Source organism: Geotrypetes seraphini, chromosome 9 (assembly GCF_902459505.1).
Source record: "Geotrypetes seraphini chromosome 9, aGeoSer1.1, whole genome shotgun sequence".
Taxonomy (NCBI): domain Eukaryota; kingdom Metazoa; phylum Chordata; class Amphibia; order Gymnophiona; family Dermophiidae; genus Geotrypetes; species Geotrypetes seraphini.
Genome location: NC_047092.1, coordinates 43,192,432 through 43,210,362, shown reverse-complemented (window position 1 = coordinate 43,210,362; position 17,931 = coordinate 43,192,432). Strand labels below are relative to the sequence as shown.

At 44.4% G+C, this 17,931-nt stretch overlaps 1 protein-coding gene and 1 long non-coding RNA gene across 2 annotated transcripts in view; one reads left to right on the top strand and one right to left on the bottom strand.

Moving 5' to 3' along the window:
• LOC117367233 overlaps positions 1 to 13,935 on the bottom strand; it is a 48,373-nt gene extending 34,438 nt beyond the window's left edge. Inside the window, exons 1-2 of the long non-coding RNA XR_004540713.1 lie at positions 13,799 to 13,935; positions 10,092 to 10,197 (exon numbers count right to left, since the gene is read on the bottom strand). This is a non-coding gene — a long non-coding RNA (uncharacterized LOC117367233). The remainder of the gene's footprint in view (positions 1 to 10,091; positions 10,198 to 13,798) is intronic.
• On the top strand, positions 12,129 to 17,656 carry PIM3 (Pim-3 proto-oncogene, serine/threonine kinase). The gene is made up of 6 exons (XM_033959650.1): positions 12,129 to 12,731; positions 13,161 to 13,270; positions 13,401 to 13,451; positions 13,896 to 14,259; positions 15,714 to 15,890; positions 16,022 to 17,656. Exons 1-6 carry the CDS (start codon positions 12,647 to 12,649, stop codon positions 16,204 to 16,206), a joined length of 972 nt encoding a protein of 323 aa, XP_033815541.1. The 5' UTR covers positions 12,129 to 12,646; the 3' UTR covers positions 16,207 to 17,656.
• Positions 17,657 to 17,931: the final 275 nt, after the last annotated feature.

Here is a 17,931-nt window from a genome sequence, read left to right as displayed (position 1 = left end):
TACATGTTCAAATTGAGAAAATGGAAAATTTTATGAGATCAAAAACCTTAGGTTTAAAATTTTTCCTATTTCTCACTATTTGGCTCCATTGGAGCTCTTTAGGATGTATATGAGGGATGTTTTGGAATATTCTCAGGTGGAATTGTTTTCACCTGATAATCTTTACTACATCCCCAGGAGCTCCAAAGCTGTTGGATATGATGGTGGAGAGGGAACAGAGGGACTGATTGAAGGGGATGCAAAGGAGAGGAATGTTGGACATAGGGATGGAGAGAGAGGTGTGGCATGGCGCTGGAGAGGGGTGATAGAAGGAGAAATGGTGGGCATGGGACTGGTGGACAATAGTGAAAAATGCTGCACATTATCCGGGGGATGAGAGAAGGAAAAATGTTGGATATGGTAGTAAAGGGAGTGGGAGAGATGCACCATGGATCTCTCTCTCTCTTTCCCCACTCCCTGTATACAGGGGGAGGGGATCATAGAATGGCGAGATGATGAAGGCAGGGAGATGGGCACAGGGAAAATACTAGAAAGGGACGTATAGGAGACATAGAGAAGGGAGATGCTGAACATGGGGAACCTTACATACATAAAGATAGATGATGGATGGTGAGAATGGAGAAAGAAATGTCAGATGGTCAGGAGACCCTGGCATGTGAGTTAAGAGAATGCAAAAGAAAAGAGACCAGCGCCTGAGACCAACATGATTTAAAGAATAAAATGATGAGACACCAAAAGGTAGAAAAAAAAAATTATTTTCTATTTTGTGATTAGAATATATCAGATTTGAAATATGTATTCTGCTAGAGCTGGTATTAGACATAACTGGGAACTGCAAAGCCTAGGTTGTGCTTCTTTAGCTTCTAACTGGCTTAGGGCTCTCTCTGACCAGTGGGAAGTTTGCTCTAGTTGCACTCCCCTAACACTATTCCTGTCATGTGTGACTGCGGTATACTGTTAGCTTGATATTTCTGTGTAGCATCCTATATAATAAAATGCTAAGCGCGCATGCACACTCTTACCCCGTGTTCCCTGATCCCTGATCTGGCGGAGTGTGGCAGGTAAGAGTATGCATGCGCACATCTAAGGACCGGCGACAGGTAACATGCCGCGACTCCCCCCCCCTCCGACCCTACCTGGAACACCAGAAACCCCTGTTGACCCTCCCAGCTGACCCACCGCGAGACGAACACAAACCTCCTAGCTCCAGCAGAGTCCGAGGCACAGTAAACACGCTGCTTCACGTCCTTCTAATGGCCTAATTTCCTCTGCCGCATCCCTAATGACATCATCAGACACGCGGCAGAGGAAATTAGGCCAGTAGAAGACCGCGAAGCGGAGTGTTTACTGTGCCTCAGACGCTGCTGAAACTGGGAGGTTTGTCAGCCGTCTAGCAGCGGGAGGGTCAACGGGGGTTTCGGGTGTGCCGGGTAGGGTCGGTGCCGTGGGGGGCGTTAAATGGAAACATGCTGCTCAGGGGGATGGGAGGCAGGCAGGCAGGCTGGCATTGGTGGTGGGGGTGGGACAAAGTCTGGAAGATAATGATGGGGACATAGGAAGGAGGCATTGGGGGTACTAAGGACATAGGGAGAGACACAGACAGAAAAAATGACAGACAGACAGACATGCAGCATCCAAGGAGAGAGAGATAAAGAAAAAAAACAAACCCAGACAGACAGACATCTACTCTAGCACCCGTTAATGTAACGGGCTTAAAGACTAGTTCTGTAATAATTTGACTTATTCAGTTTTCTTGATAGTGGAGGGGATATATGTGAAGGGGTTTTGTTGATCCTTGCTCTGTATTATTTGTATTTATAATAAAATGACAATTGTGCAGAATATTGTTTCTTTTTATACTTTAATAAAATAAGTTCAATATAAAATCATAACTATTTGAGGCTTGTGCAGATGGGATCAGACGGTTTGCGGGGATGGAGTGGGGACAGGGCCCTAGCGTGCAGGCATGTGGCAGAGACCAAGCTTATGGAAATGGGGACCAAGCTCGCAGGGATGGGGCTAAGACGGGGACTTTTTTCCCCCTTTGTCTCCTATGTGTTTTGTACAAAGTGAAGAAACTCATAGCTGCTATCTTCTTTTGACATATCCCCACCCATCATAACTTCTATCACAACAAACTGCTCTACAATGTGTGCATGGAAATGCTCAAAAATAGCTTTCTCACCCAGTGTTGATTGGGAGCATCTATATCTCACCTTGAACCAAGCCTTTTAAATGTTTATCTGCAAACATCACTCTTTTGATACACCATTAAATGGAAATTGAATTAAATACAAGATTGCTCTTTTAGGTACAAATTTTGCTCTTCTTCTGCCTGGGTGCTACCTGGGTGAAGTGTCTGACTGAAATAATCAGTGATTATGATTTATGCAAAGGCTGATCCATCTCCAGCACAGAGGGACCTGGATCTTTGTTGCTACTATTTGGTGTGTATGGATGCATGTAAGAGATGAATATGCATCCAGTGTCAATCAGGATCCCATGGAAACAAGATGTTGCATCTCCCGGTGCTAGCAACCAGAACATGAATAAATATTGGAAAGTATTTTCTTGCAAGTAGATTCTCCTTTATAGTCTGTAGTAGACAGAATCCAATTTCCTTAATGTACAAAATTACACCAAAGCAGTTCTTTTTAATTTGTCATAAGAAAAAAGGGAAGAAGATGGAGAGACCAGAGAACGTTTTGACATGCTGCTCTTTCTGTAAGCATTTGTCCTGTTTTAGGGTTATTTATGATCCATCACTGGGAGTGTGATATATAGGTTGCATACAGTCTGAAGTCCTTTTCTGTTCTTTATCACTGCAACTGCCTATTCTTTAATCAATAAACACATATTATCCCTCTTTTAGCTAAATTCAGTAAACAGATTTTTCATGGTTTTAAGGGGCACAAAAAAAAAGGTTAAGGAATTGTTTAGCATTTCACTTCTTCACTCCTCTGAAAAAAAGGGGCATATATCTATCTACCTGTGGCTGAAAAATATGTGCTATTATAATAACTTTTCTTATTGTAATGGAACAGGTACTAATACAATTTAGCTGATGATACACAAAAGCCAGAACTAAAAAAATGAATTTAGAAGAACAATTCAAAAGTGAAAGTGATTCACGTCAGGGTAAAACAGGCAAGGCACAAGCTCTTGACACCCACTGGCACAAAATATTCTTTTTAAGAAAACTTTGCAAAAAAAAGTATGATTGCATGGAAGGAACTTAGCCATGTGCCTTTTGCTGTGGGACAGCTTACATTATGTGAGAAAATGGGGAGGGTGGAGGACTGGATTGTTGCTCTTCTGTTTGTCTTTCCTCCTTCAGCTTAATGTCAGACCTGACACTGCTGCAACTGTGCATACAGTACTGCCTAGCATTTCTGCTCACAAAAAGTTGTACATAGACTAAAAGGAGTGTATAGCACAATAGTTAAATTTATAGCCTCAACACCCATGATGCTCCATGTGACCCTGGGCAACAAAGGGTAGGAAGTTTCTGAGGCAGTGGTGCACCCCCTCTACTTTCCATGCCCCCACTCCTTCTGCACTTCTCCCCCTTTGATTCCCATCCACCATTCCACAATTGGGCTCTCCTTCCCCCCTCACCTCTTAATCTTCGCCAGTGCGAGTGGCTTCTGCAAGCATGCTCCTCGCGCCAGCGTTGGATTCTCTCTGCCTTCATTTCCTGGCACTGTGACCCAGAAGTGATTCAGAGGGGAACCAGGCTGGCATGCCCAACAGGCAGAAGTTGATCGCGCTAGCGAAGATAATACTGAGGTACGGGGTGGGGGGTTGGGATGGCGCAAGGGTGGCATGGTGTGTCAGGGCAGGGTGGAGAGATGCCAGCGCCCGGGGTGGTCCGCATCCCTCTTACTACACCACTGCTGGGCAAGTCACTTAATTCCCCCATTGCCCCAGGTACATTAGATAGATTGTGAGCCCACCAGGACAGACAGGGAAAAATGCTTGAGTACATTAATAAATCCATATAAACCATTCTGAGTTCCCTTGGGAGAATGGTATAGAAAACTGAATAAACAAATAAATAAGAATAAGAACATGACACAAAAACTGAGCTAGAACAAACAGAAGGCTTACCTTGCTATATATATTTTCTTACTAAAGGCCAAAAAGAAATTGTTTCTGCTCGAGTGTTTTATTTGCAGAAAAGAATGGAGAAGAAAGAAGATGTACACATAAGATTAGAGGGTATATCCCCACTGCAGTTCTCCTGTACAGTGTCACACTGCTATGCAGGAGAATAGGTTTGATTTTCATGCCTGGCTTCTGTGGCACCTGGCTGAGAATTGGGCTGCAATGGCTTGTTTTGCAGGAGCAGGTGTTACTAAATTATGGAAAACATCCAGGTAGTTGCAAATGAAAGAATATAGCACCAGACATGGGCAGCCAGAAAATTGTTGTTTCGTGTCATTTCCTGTGTCCGTTTATGAGAATTTTTGTTGTATTCAAAGTTTTTCGGGCCATTTTTTTTTTTAAGTGCATGCTATTACTCAGATTCTATATTTGTTGCACAAAGTTGGATACAGATCCCAGATTCAAGTGCAAAGTAAACAGTTAATGAGCCGCTAATTAATAATTGGTATTAAATTAGTGCTCATTTGGAATTATGAGTGGACATGAGAGGCACCCTATTCTATAACATGTGTAAATTTTATGGTGTGCAACTCATAAAAGGACATATCCATGGGAGGGGCAGGTCAGTGGCATTCCCAAAATTTAGGCACAGTGTTACAGAATTTATGTACCCATCTACCATTATGAGAGGGTGCTGAAAAGTTCTCAACCCAACCATCTTCCTAAATCCTAGTGTTATTTTGCCTCTGTAGCTGAAAAGTGTTATTTAATTTTGCAAAGTGCCAATCTACAAAATTGTAATGCTATTTGACATTGTTTCAGATCATTGATTGAACAATATCAACAAAAAGTGTGGAGTTTTCAAGTGTGGAACTCTGAGCCACCATGAAGTTCCTATTCTTGCAGAACAAAACTCTAAAGGAAATCCATGAATGCATGATGCAAACATTGAGTGACAAATGCCAATCATACTCCACAGTGAAGAAGTGATGTGCAAACTTTCAGCATGGAGATTTCGAGACCAAAGATGCAGCAAGGTCTGGGAGGCCTCAAATGGTGTCAACTCCTGAAATTGTTGACCATATCCATGGCCTGATTTTGGCAGATGGCAAATATCGTCTAAAACAATTGCTGAGACAGTACAGATATCCAGGGGATGTGTTGGGTGTTTAATTCAGGAGCAGCTGGGTATGCAGAAGTTGTCAGCCAAGTGGGTGCCAAAATGTTTGAATGCCAACGAGAAATGACGTTGAGTGGAAGGAGGGGGAAGGGATCAGGACTTGCATGCCACCTTTTTGTAATTTTACAACCACACTCAAAGCGGTTTACACACAGGTACTTCAAGTATTTTCCCTATCTGCTCCAATGGGCTCACAATCTATCTAATGTACCTTGGGCAGTGGAGGATTAAGGCCCAAATTCTGTAACCGGCGTCTAATGTTAGGCACCTATTTCAGAGGCACATATCTAAATCGAGTATCAAACTCAGTTAAGCTTTTTAATCAGCAATAATTGAATTTAGGCGCCTAACAAGAAAGAGTGATTCTGTAACAAGGCACCTCTAAAAATTTCTGCGATCTTCAAAAAAATAGGCGCTATGCACATTAGGTGTGGACATGGCTAGAGTAGTGAAGACACAGGCTAGAGTAGTGAAGACACAGGAGGATTGCAAAGATCTGCAACATGACATAATCAAGCTTGAGAAATGGGCATCGACATGGCAAATGAGGTTCAACATGGATAAGAGTAAAGTGATGCATGTCGGTGACAAAAATCTCATGTACGAATACAGGATGTCCGGGGCGGTACTTGGAGAGACCTCCTAGGAAAGAGACTTGGGAGTTCTGATCCACAAGTCGATGAAGCCGTCTGTGCAATGCGCGGCAGCGGCGGAAAGGGCGAACAGAATGCTACGAATGATAAAGAAGGGGATCACAAACAGAACAGAGAAGGTCATCATGCCACTGTACCGGGCCATGGTGCACTCCCACCTGGAGTACTGCGTTCAGCACTGGTCGCCATACATGAAGAAGGACGCGGTACTACTCGAAAGAGTCCAGAGAAGATGGTTAAGGGGTTGGAGGAGTTGCTGTACAGTGAGAGATTGGAGAAACTGGGCCTCTTCTCCCTTGAAAAGAGGAGACAGAGGGGACATGATCGAAACATTCAAAATACTGAAGGGAATAGACTTAGCAGATAAAGACAGATTGTTCACCCTCTCCAAGGTAGGGAGAACGAGAGGGCACTCTCTAAAGTTGAAAGGGGATCGATTCCGTACAAACGTAAGGAAGTTATTTTTCACCCAGAGTGGTAAACAACTGGAATGCTCTTCCAGAGTCTGTTATAGGGGAAAACACCCTCCAGGGATTCGAGACAAAGTTGGACAAGTTCCTGCTAAACTGGAACCTATGCAGGTGAGGCTGGACTCATTTAGAGCACTGGTCTTTGACCTGGGGGGCCGCCGCGAGAGCGGACTGCTGGGCACGATGGACCACTGGTCTGATCCAGCAGCGGCAATTCTTATGTTCTTATGCTGCTCTTGAGCGTGCTTAAGCGCTCAGTTAGGTGCCTAACTTTTAGTTGTGCCTAGAGCTGGCCTATTTCTTGGGCGCCTCCAAAATAGGTTCCGCTCAGTGTGATTCATTAAACAGCAACCAATTTTACTTCAATTGCATTGAACAGTGCCTAATTAGGCGCCTAACTTTTGGGCGCTTCTCACACAATTTGCCCTTAAGTGACTTGCCCAGTGTCACAGGTGTCAGCCCAGCATTGCTAGCAATCAGCATTTTTTGGTTGCCCTAACCAATGTCAGCAAAGGCCTATGGGAAATTATATCAAGCATGTCGATGCAGATAGACCCTAAAGGCTCCTGCACAGAATTCACATACATTAAGCATCCATGCAGACTGTTTCAAACAGTTTACAAATTCTAATCAGTGCTTAGAGGACCTGGCAGTAAAAAGGTGCTAAAGACAGCTAAGAGGTGTTAAGAAGATGTGTTAATGTCTGGTGCTTAAGATGGACAGCTTAGGATGGGTCAGAGGCATACTGGAAAGTACATTTGGCTCCAGTCTATTCTTCTCCAGTTTAGCACACCTCACTCACCTTCCTTACCAGTGAAACTAACCATTGTTTCAGACGGTTTACTAAGGATGGGGAAAATTAACTTCAATAGATTCTATTTGTTATAAAAAGCCCCCTCTCAACATCAACCCTCCCTCTTGCTCTCTCTGGAACCCGAAGCTTATATCATCACCTCCCTTTCTCTCTCTTGCTCTACCTGGAACATCACACGTCTCTGTCTCATCATCACCCCTTTTTCCTGTCTCTCTTCTCCTTGGATTCTTTTCTTTGTCTGTTCTCTCTCATTCACAGGAGCACAGAAGCAGTCTCTGTATTCACTCTGTATTTGTAAAGCTTATGTATATCTTTTTAAAGATTGCCTTTCTGTATTTCTATATTATATTCTTTATGCAATCACTTCTGGCTGCCTAATAAATCTTCTGTGAAGGACCTGGCGTTTGTAAGGACACCTCACATAACCCCTCAAACCTTACATTTTGGGGGTCTCCTTACAACAGGGAGCAGCATGGGGTTTGAACCCACAACCTAAGGGTACGAGGTTGTAGCTATAACCACTATGTCACATTCTCCTCCCCGACACTTCCAAGTTGATTTTGCAGTATCTGCAGCAAGCTGTTGCCAACATTTTGGAACAACTAGTTACTGTTGATGAAATATGATTACACCACTATGATTCTGAGACAAAACAAAAGTCCATGCAATGGCGGCACTCAGATTCTCCAAAGTCATGGAAATTCAAGACCCAAAAGTCAGCAGGAAAGGTCATGGCCACAGTGTTTTGGGATCAGGAAGGTGGTGTAATGACATATTATTTTCCAAGAAGCCGAACATGCTATGTGAATGGCTGCCTTAAGTTCTCACGAGACCACGGGAACTTGTGAGGTTGCCACAAAAACTCATGGCAGCCATTCAGATAGCAGCTCTGCATAGGGCAGAGTATTGGAAGATCACTCCTGTCCCAGTTCACTGCTGGACCACCAAGGATTTTAAAAATATGCTTTTTATTAATCGGGGAAGTGGGAGGGAGGTGAGAGTTGCTAGAGTCGGCCAGGACAGGAGGTGGGAGAGATCCCACCTGTCCCAGCCCACCACTGGACCACCAGGTCGTATGGCAGGCCCGGTGGAGACCTGCAACAAGTCCGAGAGGGTGAGGGTGGGCACTGACCCAAATATAAACCAAGACCCCCACTTTTGGGCCATTTTTTGGGCCCCAAAATCTCTGTTTATATTCAAATATATATAGTAACTTAATAAGATCAGTCGGTATTGATAATTGAAAACACTTCATAACTGATGCTAATTAGCACTAATTAGAAGATATGCATGCAACTTGGTAGGCCCATTCTATAAATTGGTGCACATTAGTTCTAGTGCATGGATTTCAAATGAGGGCATGGCTAGGGGAGGAGCATAGTTGATTGTAGACATTCCTAAAAGTTACACGCACTGTTACAGAATATACCTGGTGTTTAAGCTTGGTTTAATAATATGTGCAGGTGTTTAAGCCTGGTTTTCCTTGGCCTAAATTCTATGCTGTGAATAGCTGCTAAGCGTGATTCTATATATGGCACATGCCTTTTATAAAATCATGCTAAGCACCGTCATGATTGGTGCTGATATTTAGACACTATATATAGAGAATCAGGCCCTATGCACCAGTTTGCACATGCACGATGGTTCATGAATGTGTTGAGATTACAAATGCATATAGTAGTGGGAAAGAGTACACACTGTCTACAAAGAGTATGTACCAATCACAAAGCGTGCAACATCTTTCCTGATAGTATATGCCTGTGCACACTGCTCGAGCAGGTGTGATGATTCTATCAGGAAAGAGGGTGTATTCTTTCTGAACAGGTTTGTACCGCTCCAAAATAGTGCATACTTTTTGTGAATAGTGCACCCTCCTTACAAATAATATACACTCTTTCAGAATGATTTTCTGCTTGCTTTTGATTGCCAACAACATAAATTGACATTTCCAGCATCATTTCAAAGCAAATGCACATCCCTACCCAGTAAGTCTTAGAATATGCAAACAAAATGAGAGTACCCACCAAAACTATTCTGAAGTAGCTAAGTAAATCAGGATCAGCAAATAGGCTGGAAGGGGTTAAAGGTTAAGAGAGATAGGCTGGGATTAGTTTGGCTCAGGAGTGAGGAAGAGGATGCAGGGTTAAAAAAGGAGAGAGAGAGAGAGGGAGACTGTTGAGCAAGAAAGAAAGAGAAAGACATTGGGGTATGATGGTCAAGGTTGGTGAGGGTGAGAGAAGGAAGGACACTAGCATAGTAAGAGATGGGGGTGAGGTGTGGAACGCCCCAGGTGCTGTCTTGGTGAGGGTGCCGTCCTCTCTCAGCCCCCAACACCACGCTTTCCCTTCCCCATACCTCTTTAAAATTTTGAACAGCACAACTACTCTAGCCTGCTGCTCATGCCAGCCTGGCACCCTCTGAAATAACTTCTGGGTCACAGGGTCAGGAAGTGATGTCAGCGGGAAAGCCAATGCCAACAAGAGCAGCAGGCCAGAAAAGCTGCACATGCTAGCAAAGATTTAAAGAGGTACGGGGTGGGAAGGGATGGCGCGAGTGCGGCATGGGGGCACGGAGAGGAGGGTGCAGGGTGGGGTGGGGGGAACCACGGCCCCGGACGCTTCCCACCCTTGCTATGCCACTGGAAGGAGAGATTATTAAGGATGCACAGGAAAGGCACAAAGGTTAGAATGATGCAGGGGAATAGTAGGTGTTACTACTAGAATATGTCTGGTGGAATTCCAAGATTAGATATATTTTATCAGTTATTAAATCTTTTTCTTAGGGACATTGAGTTTTAAGAGACCATAGATATAAGCTCTTAAGATTCACTTTACAATTCATTTGTGATTTTCTGCCGGGTGACTAACCTGGAACTAGGTGCAGGATTACAAAAGGTCAGAATCCTCTGGTGTGACAGAGAACCACAGTAGCTGCCAAAGATGATACTGCCAGCCACTATCACCGAAGACAAGCCTAAGAGGAAGTTAGAAGGGTATGTGTTGAAAAAAGAAACAAGGTTGGAATAAGCAGGCTACAAAATACCCCTGCCCACCGACTCTCATATATGTTTTTTTTAAATCATCCTCATTCCATAAGAACATAAGAAGTTGCCTCCGCTGAGGCAGACCAGAGGTCCATCTTGCCCAGCGGTCCGCACCCACGGCGGCCCATCAGGCCTAATTGCCTGAACAGTGTCCCTGACTAATTATGTAACTGCCTCTAATCTAATCCTATCCCTATAGCCTACCTCTACTCCTATCTGTACCCCTCAATCCCTTTGTCCTCCAGGTACCTATCCAAACCTTCTTTGAAGCCCTGTAGCGTGCTCCTGCTTATCACATCCTCCGGTAGCGCGTTCCATGTATCCACCACCCTCTGGGTGAAAAAGAACTTCCTGGCGTTTGTTCTAAACCTTCCCCCTTTCAATTTCTCTGAGTGCCCCCTTGTACTTGTGGTTCCCCATAATCAGTCTCTCTTGCAACACTCACAGCAGAAAATGAATCCAGCTATAATTATTTTTCCCCTTATCTGAACTCTCTTTTGGAATGAGAAATGCTACCGGAATCCAATAGATCTTGCAATTAAATACATTAGAAGATGGGAGAAAAAGACTACCATCTGTATTTAGCAGCTACTGTTCATCACTAAATAGCAGCAGTTTAGCAAGGGCGACCATCCGATGGATAGGAACATCCCTTAATCTGTCACAGCTCGGAGCAGGTCTACGCTGCATCTAAGCCTGCGCTCAGCTATTTTAAAACAGGTGGGCTCCTTCTCTGCCTTTTCGCATTTTTAAATCACATGTACTGAATAGCTCAAATGTGTGCCTGAGATTAGCTGCCAAAATGTCCTCGCCCCAAACATAAACTTAACCAGCAGCTGACCTGCAGCAGCCACTGCGGCAGAGCTGCAGCCCGCGTGGCCTCATTTTACCTCGCAGAGACTGCAAGCTCAGACCCACACCAATCCCCGTTAACGGAGCGCCCTCTATGGCTCGCGTGCGGGATCGCCAAAGATGGCTAAAGAGTGGGAGAGCAAGCTCCGACTTTATCCCTTTCGTTGCACGATGCAATGCCTTTTCTTATCCAGCCGCTCCTATACTATGCTCCCAAACACTCCCCAGGAAGGCTTCTACAATCTACATATCTTTATATAATCGGCCGATGGCAGAAGCCCATCTTTCCACACGGTGTCAATATCAAACAACAACCTCTGCCAACGTGTACAAATGCTACGGGGTTGAATTTTAAAGGCATTTAGAGTTAGAATCTGGGACAGCTCTCGCGGAACTAAAAACGGCTAAATCTGTGTTTCACTCCCTTCTAGATATAAAACGCATTAGTGGGGAGAACGAGGGTTTGGGAGAAAGTGTGGAAAAGAAACATCAAACCACGTGAGCCTACAAATACACGGCAGCAGCTAGTCTTTCTACTCTGTTTCAGCTTCACTGACCTTTCCCAATACAATATGCATAAAGGGAGGGGGAGGAGAGAACACCCCCCTCCCCCAGCGCATAGGCATTCCCGCCCATCTCGTCCGGGATCCCTTCCACAAAACCCACTGCCAAGCTATTGGCTGGGACCTCCATCTAGCTCGTTGCGGATTGGCTGGAACCTCTTTCTCACATACATATGCAAATAGAGATTCTTCTCGCTAACGTGAGCCTAAGGTTGCGAAGCTAAAAAAAATCAGACAGTGTAGCAATGCGCGTCTCCTACTATTAGAAAGTAGTCCCATTTGTTTTTACCGTTCCCTTTGCGTCTTGCGTTGCGGGGCATTTTGTTGCTGCTAGTTGTTTGGAAGGGAAGAGGCTAGCGGGCGAGAAGCGCGAGTTTTCTTTCCGAGAGGTGCGTTCTGTGAGTGCACGAAATTGAGCGGGGAGGTTGGCGGTGGTCGGGGAGGAGGTATTTCCCTCAGCAGAGCGCGCGCGCGGAGGGATATCTGTCGCGGTCTCACAGGGAGCTATTGAGAGTTAAGAGGCAGCCCAGGCAGTAATTGAGCACAGAATTGCGGGCGAAGGATCGTGGTGTGGAGAGTGGCTGAGAGCGAACTGATGCGAAAGACGACGTCTACGCTTTCGGGCGCGTTTTCTCCGCTGCGGCGATAAAGGTTGCTGATTGCCCCTGCGGGAGACGTATCTGCAGCGGCTTTGCTTGATATTTATTTATTTAAACACTGCTGGACTTTATATTATATTGTAACTGGATCTCGGTTGGAGCTGCTTTTTTATTATTAATATTTACTGGGTTTTTTTTTCCACGGACATATAAAAGTGTGGGCTCAATCGTTGGGAAGAAGACAGTGCAAGTGGGTTTCACGCTGGAAGACGCCTGATTGCTGTCGCAAATTGAACAATTAGTAAGGAAGAAGCCGGACATTTGTGATCGGGATTTATTTTTTTTTTTTTTTAATTTATTGGAACATGTTACTTTCTAAGTTTGGTTCACTCGCTCACATTTGCAACCCTGCCAGCATGGATCACTTGCCGGTCAAAATCTTGCAGCCAGGTACGGGCAAAGGATTCATTTATTTTGCAGGGCTTAATTTGTAACTCCAGTATGAAGATGCAGGGCAAGCGTGCTCGGCGACGTGATGTTTGCGGTGGATTTACAGCGAAAAGAGAACTGGTGGGATTTGGAACTAGCTTCCGAGTGGGTCCCCCCTTTGCAAAACTTGGATTAAAAAAAAAAAAAAAGGACGCCCAGTAGTCGCCATTTAGTTTCAAACTTGGGGGTGGTGGTTATATAGTGAAGTTTGTTGCGGAGTAAGATCAATGAGAGCCTTTCATTGATCACAAGGCTTTTGCCATTTAGTGGGCTGCTACGATTCTGCCCCGTTTTATTGCTCTTCTTTTCTGGGGAGGGAAGGGAGATCGGTGCAAGCCATGAGCCAATGCTGACCTTTTTTTTGTTTGGTTTTTTTCTTTTTCTTTTTAGTGAAAGTGGAGAAGGAGCCTTTCGACAAAGTGTACCAGGTGGGCTCCGTGCTGGGTAGCGGAGGCTTCGGCACCGTGTATGCCGGCAACAGGATCGCCGACGGCATGCCGGTAAGGGCTGGGCACTTTGCTTTGTATGGGGGTCTGTTGCTATCTGAAAGGGGTGGGGATGTTCCGGGAAGGAAAATCCCGGCAGCGTTCTAGAAGCGGAATGTTTACAGATCGCCTTCTCTGTTCCCAGGTGGCGGTGAAACATGTGTCCAAGGAGAGGGTCACCGAGTGGGGCACCATCGTAAGTATTGTGATCGCGGTATAGGGGTGTTTGTTTTTTTTTTTTTTTTTTTTTTTAATGGGACGCATGTGTGTGTGGGGACGGCAAGCGCATAAGTTGGTTGGGGGGGGGGGGAAGGAAGGGAAACCCCCTTAATACACTAGTGGGATTATTGAAAAGGGGAAACATTCTCTCTCCCTGGCACTGGGAAATTTTTTAATGTTCCCGATGCCTTTGCACGCGCCGATGCCCGTATTATTGTTTATGTTTGGGAGTAATTTGGCGGGATTTCTGCTCCTCTTTAACAAGAGCGGAGATACCTAGTAGCGACACCCCTCCCCCCAATATGGACTATGTCGGAGCCTTACCTCTTCCCTGCCCATGCCTTGTTTGGATTTGATTTTTTTTTTTTTGCTTTTTCGAAATCCGCCTAAATGGTGGTCTCTTTATTCCCTTGTTCTGCAGAATGGCACGATGGTACCCTTGGAGATCGTCCTGTTGAAGAAAGTGGGCTCCAGCTTCCGAGGGGTGATTAAGCTGTTGGACTGGTACGAGCGAGCCGACGGCTACCTGATCATCATGGAGAGGCCGGAGCTGGTGAAAGATCTCTTCGACTTCATCACGGAAAAGGGGGCCCTGGACGAGGACGCGGCGCGGGGCTTCTTCAAGCAGGTGCTGGAGGCGGTGCGCCACTGCTACAGCTGCGGCGTCGTGCACCGGGACATCAAAGACGAGAACCTGCTGGTGGATCTGCGGACGGGCGAGCTCCGGCTCATCGACTTCGGATCGGGGGCGATCCTCAAGGACACGGTCTACACCGATTTCGACGGTATGCCACAGTCTCTCTGTCCTTCACCCTCCCCCCCCCCCCCATATTTATATAACAAATAGCTAATTTTGATGCTCTCTCCTTTGTCCTTTTAGAACATATTATTGGCATTTATATTACGCTAGCCTCATATGCATGCCCAGTCACGATTGCAAATATCATTTGTTTTTTTGGTCTGCCTTGCTTAAATCCCCCATTGCTGTAGCCTGGGAATGGCAATTCCTTGTAGTGACGCAGTAGCTTATTTCCAAACTGAGCTTCTCTTTAAATTCAGCCCCTTTTCCGTGAGGGCGGTGATTGTAGACAAAGTTTAAAGACTGAGTACTATTTTTTGTTTAAATTTCAAGACATGATTTGTGGTGGTTTGTGTGTTTTGTTTTGTTTTTAATCTCGGGGGGGGGGGGGGGGGAACCTTACTCGCAGAAGGCAGGTTTGGAAGTCCCGCAGTGCAGGGTCAGCACTCGTTTGGCCAGTGCGTGCGAGATAAAGAGCTTTTACGTAAGAATTTTGTTTGAACAGCTGGGAGTGCCCTTTTTAATTGACTGAGACACGTTTGGGGGTTTCTAGTAAGGGGATAGCAATATTTGGGTGTCTAACCATTTATTCTAAGCATATTTAAAAGGCAAAAAATGCACACACAACCTTATTTTTTAATCTAAACTAATGTAAATCCATTTTGCCTGCACCTTGGAGTGGAGACCCACCCTCCATTTATAGGGCATTAGTGAGGTGTGTGCGTGCAGTTTATAACGTAAAAAAATAAAAATAATATATGTGGACCCGAAAATAGGTGAACCGGCTACCTCTGAGCCAGAAAAGTTGCTTTTACCGTGTTCTAGGGAGGCTGCAAAGGGGAGAGGGCGCGAGAAGGGGGCCTCGGCTCCCTCGCTTTATTTTTAGACATGCTCTTTTGTATGTAAACAGAGGAATCGAGCGCCTCCCCTCCCCCTTTCCTTCCCGGCTGCCGCACTGAACATCTGTTTGTTGTGAAACCCGAGGCCGGGACCACGTGATGCCGTGCGTCACGAGCCGGGTTTTTTGTTTGGTATCCAAGGAACTGAGCGCGCGCTGTGAGAGGGAGGGGGGACGGGTGGGAGGGGCGCGCGCTCTCTATGCCGGGGCTTTGAAGAGAGAGGAACTGATTGCCTGCAGCTGGAAAGCTGGCTTTAGCGTTGCCCTTGTTCTCCCTTTGTGTCTGTCTGGTTTTTTTTGCAGATGCCACGTGTGTGTGTGTGTGGGGGGGGGGGGGGGGAGAGAGAGAGTTGTAAACAGCTGCTGATGTGGGGGGAGACTCGTTTATTAGAAGAGCTGCAGCAATACTGTTTTGCTTCTTAGTGCTATTGACTACTGATTTGTGTGGCTATGTTAAGTTCCTTTTTTTGTTATGAAAACTCCATAAGGTTTTCTGGAGTTTTAACCTTTTTTTTTGTTTGTTTGTTTTTGCTGTGTTTTAGGTACAAGAGTGTATAGCCCTCCAGAATGGATTCGGTACCACAGATACCATGGCAGGTCTGCAACAGTATGGTCCCTAGGAGTCCTATTGTATGATATGGTGTGTGGAGACATCCCTTTTGAGCAAGATGAAGAAATATTGCGTGGGCGACTGTATTTCAGGAGGAGGATTTCTCCAGGTGACTTATTTTTCTATTTTTTTAAAAAGCAGACAAAAATATTTGTGCTTTTGGTCTATCTTTCATCTTTCCAATTTTTATACTTTACAATATTTAACACAAGTTCTTTTTTCTTCTTTCTATATATTCAGATTGTCAGCAGCTCATCAAGTGTTGTCTTTCACCAAGGCCTTCAGACAGACCCACCCTTGAACAGATTTTTGACCACCCATGGATGCACAAATGTGATGTGGTAAAATCTGAGGACTGTGATTTAAGGTTACGGACAATTGACACTGATGTATCTAGCACAAGTTCAAGCAATGAGAGCCTGTGACGTATTGTGAGACCTCACAATAGAAGGGGAACAACAAGTAGAAAGACCACTGTGCTGCTGCCAGAACACGCAAAGGGGCTTGAAAATGCATTCATTATTCTGTAGTTTGAATCTTTTGTAGGAGGGACTTGAGTTTCTTTTCCCTTTTGGTGGTGTCTGATCTAGACTTGGGATTTACCTTTTTGGATGTACTGATGTGTTTTTGAGAGTTGAGGCCAGTATTTAAGCAGAAGATTTTTTTATTTTATTTTTTATTTTGAGAAAAAGCAGTGACCTCCTTTTTGAATACATAAATTTTTGCTCTCATAGAGCCTGGACTAGATTTTCATTTGCTTTTTTGAGTGCCTTTTTGAAAGCTGCTTCAGTGGGACTTTTCTTTTTTAGAGCTGCGTATGTCCAAAGAAAATCCATTTCGTTATAGGATCTGGCTGCCCTTGTATGTGGTATTGGGAGGGCACAGGTTCTATGATGATTTGGAGAACGTGCTCAGTGACTGAATGAAGTAGTCCCATCCTACGGTGATGGAATACTTGAAACAGACATTTCACAACACACACGCCCTCTTCCTCAACCTCCCGACCTCTTTTCCTCTTTTGCTGCTCAAAATACTTCCTTCTTAGCCTGCACAGAAGTATGAACAGAAGTATCTGCTTTTATCAGGAACATTCACATTGTCATTAATCATCTCTACCACTGGGCACAAAAAGCCCCCTACACCTACTTATTTGCCCCTCTACCGAACCTTCCACAACCTGTCAACCTGCAAGTCTTAAGTACATATGGGCATGTAAAATGCACAATCAATGCAATAGTCTCATTCTTTTCCATACCTGTATAATGTATTTATGTAAATTTATGTTCTCTTGTATCATAGTTTTTTGTTTTTTTTAAATTTGTGTGTTTTAGACAAACTTCCATAAGATTTATTTGGTTTTTTTTTATTTATTTGGTTAACTTATTTTGGTTAACTTATTTGGTTATATTTTTGACAACACTCTGCTTTCCTCCTTTGGTGGGAAGTCAAAGTGATTGACATCCTGCATTCCTGTCTTCATACCTTTTTGTAAAAATTGACTCCCCCCCTCCCCCACACTTTTCTGTTTTTAAAGCTGGAAAATAGTTGTACAAAGTCTAATTTAAGAGAAATAGAAACAGGTTTTTTAAGTTACTATGCCTTTTGTGTCTGGTATAATCTTTGTACCAGGAATTTTAAAAGTAATGCTGTTCAGAAGGATTTTAAATTATTGACGATGTACAGTCTCCATGCATGAACTCCAGGTGGTTAAATGACAGTCATGCACCTTAATTTATTTTAATAGCTGTGTTTTTGTGATCTAGTTGCAGTTATGCAGCCTGAATTTTGAGTTTTTTTCCCTTCAGTTTTTAAGTGTGAAATGTATGGAGATGCTATTTTTATACAACTATTTCAATTAAACTTTTTTTTTTTTGTATTAAATGATGTGTGGTGGTTTGTTTGTTTTTTCTTTCAGGAAAAGGAACAAAAAAGTCTTACCCCCTCCTCATTTACTAACGCATAGCGCTGTTTTTTGCGCCGACAGCGACAATAACTGCTCTGGGATGCTCATAGAAATTCTATGAGTGTCGGAGCAGTTACCGCTGCTGCCGGCGCTAAAACCCACACTATACGTTGGTAAAGGAGGAGGGGGTTAGTGTTAAAGCTGGTGTGTGGGGTAGGGATATTGAGATGTGGTATGGGAATGTTAA